This window comes from Lepisosteus oculatus, chromosome 7, assembly GCF_040954835.1.
Source record: "Lepisosteus oculatus isolate fLepOcu1 chromosome 7, fLepOcu1.hap2, whole genome shotgun sequence".
Taxonomy (NCBI): Eukaryota; Metazoa; Chordata; class Actinopteri; order Semionotiformes; family Lepisosteidae; genus Lepisosteus; species Lepisosteus oculatus.
This window is the reverse complement of record NC_090702.1, coordinates 14,523,454-14,525,805: the sequence shown is the minus strand read 5'-3', so window position 1 is coordinate 14,525,805 and position 2,352 is coordinate 14,523,454. Positions and strand designations below refer to the sequence as shown.

At 36.0% G+C, this 2,352-nt stretch overlaps 1 protein-coding gene across 1 annotated transcript; it reads right to left on the bottom strand.

The window, feature by feature from the left end:
- Positions 1–466: 466 nt before the first annotated feature.
- LOC138240760 (apelin receptor A-like) lies at positions 467–1,739 on the bottom strand. Its single transcript, XM_069191970.1, has one exon. The coding sequence runs from the start codon at positions 1,654–1,656 to the stop codon at positions 586–588; it is 1,071 nt and encodes a 356-aa protein (XP_069048071.1). The 5' UTR covers positions 1,657–1,739; the 3' UTR covers positions 467–585.
- Between the last annotated feature and the right edge of the window lie 613 nt (positions 1,740–2,352).

Sequence of the window (2,352 nt, the reverse complement as noted above, 5' to 3'; positions counted from 1 at the left end):
AAAATCATCTGAAAACAATACATGATAATAATATTGTCCATATTTATTTTTTTCTATTGCTTATAAATAATTTTAGTTTGAATTTTAATTGCACAGAGTTTACTCTTACTTTTAAACAACATATAATAGGTTAAGATCTTACTTCTCACATTGCTGTATTATCAAGCATTTCAAGATGTAATTTTCATTTCTTAGACTTATTAAAGAAAATGGTGCTGAGATTGGTCAACAGGCAGATCAATTTTTATACTTGCACAGAGAATTAAATCCTTTTCTGAAACACCCTGTACATTATAAGCAACACATACTATACATGTTAAATAAAAATAGTACAAAAGAATATCTAAAGTATTTAAAATTCGTAAGTTCTTACTTAAAATTAAGTGGAATGGCAATGTCTAATGCATTACAAAGAACATTTAAACAAGTTTAAAAGATGTAAAAATAAAAATATAGAATACAGTAAATAAAAAATAACTCCTTGCTTTGAAATGCTTGAGAAATAAATGCCAACTTCACTTCTAGGTTTGCTTGCTTCCTTAAAAAGCTTGGAATCTTTTGTGTTTGAATTTGAGAAAATCAGGCTCATTTCACTTTGGATGAAAATGAATCTCTTTCACTATATGTGTTGGAAGAGTTCAGGCTCGGTCGCATTATAGCCAGTCTCTGTGCCAGTACACAGGGCATCACCTTTAAAAAGTGTTTCTGAACATAGCCATCAAGAACAGCATAGATAATGGGATTGACACAGCTATTACTGAAAGCTAGGCAGGTAGCAAAACCCAGGCTTCTGTCCAAAATGATTTGATTTTCATTGGACAAGTCTATGTAATCCGATTTCTTTAGAGTCTGGATTGTCACTAGAATGTTGAACGGAAGCCATGCAATGATAAACATTACAATAATCCACAGCCCAATTTTCACAGAAATCCTCTTTTTTTCCTCCTCTTTGTTCATGCGCTTGAAGTGTCTGTTTAGTGTGATGGCAATAGAAGAATAGCAGAAAACTATGGTTAAGAGGGGCAGCAGGAAGGCAATGACTCGTGTCACCAAACTGAAAACCGTCTTAGATGTTGAGTTATCATCTGTACAATATCTGTCATCAGTGGTGGACCTGAAGACAAAGCTTTGGACGCCAAGTCCAAGGGAAGCTGCCCAGACTCCTACAGCTATCAGGTGAGCATATTTCTTTGTTCTCACCGTCCTGTTGTTGGCCAGCAAAACGATGGCCATGTACCTGTCGAAGCTCATGCAAGTCAGAAAAAAGATACTTGAGAACATATTAACTGAAATGATGTAGGAGGTACATTTACAAAGGAAGTTTCCAAAGGGCCACTTGTAATTCAAAGCCAGGGAAACTATCCACAGAGGTAAGGTGATGAGAAAAATCAAGTCTGCCACAGACAGATGAGTAATAAAAATATCAGCCAACCTCTTTCTCTTCTTCTTTGTGGCCATTAGGTAGATGACTGCAACATTCCCCACCGTTCCAACAACGAAGACAAAGCAGTAAGTTCCAATGAGAAATATGACAAATCCACTGACAACCGGCGCTTCAATTGCACTGTCATGGTACCAATCATAAAAATATTTGTATGAATCATTTATGTACATTTCTGTTGTCAAATTAGTTTCAGTGGTGTCATAGTCTGTCATGTTTTACTTTAAAATCCTGTGGCAGAAAGAGTAGTACTGAAGAATGCACTCGTCCTCTTTATGACAACGGTGAGATTCGTGGTTTGGCTCATCCTTCTGCTTTGCAGATAACGATCCTGCTGTATGAACCAGCCCAAAAATTTAGCTGTTACACGAGCAATGATTCTTCAATACATTAAAGCATTTGTCAGTTTTGATTAAGATTTCTTTTCATCAGTCGGCCATGGTTTTGTTTGATGGGTCACAGGCTTTGTTTCCCATCCTAATCAATCATGATAAAAAAAGTGTCTAATAAAAAACCTTGTGGTTGGAAACAGAGGAATGGAGCAAGGATTAGACTTTAAATGTAAAATGGTCGTTTGTCTTCTGTGTTTCAATGAACACACATTAGTTTTATGTTTTAATTTTTGTTTTTTGTGTTACCTTTTCAAACATTTTTTTCCCCCAGGCATTTGCATGCACTGATTAATTTTGCATTTACATTTTCTTACAAGCAATGGAAAAGTAAACTACTGTGAGACAAGGGGAGTGAGAAAAGATAGCAGCAAGAGACTAAGAACTAAAGCATCAGTCTATGTTTATTCTGGCCCTAATCCACAGCTCATTGCCAAGGCAACGCTTAACAGTGATTCACACACTTCAGTTGAAATACTTGAAGACAGGAGCCATCAACACCCCCACATTTCACAAATTATA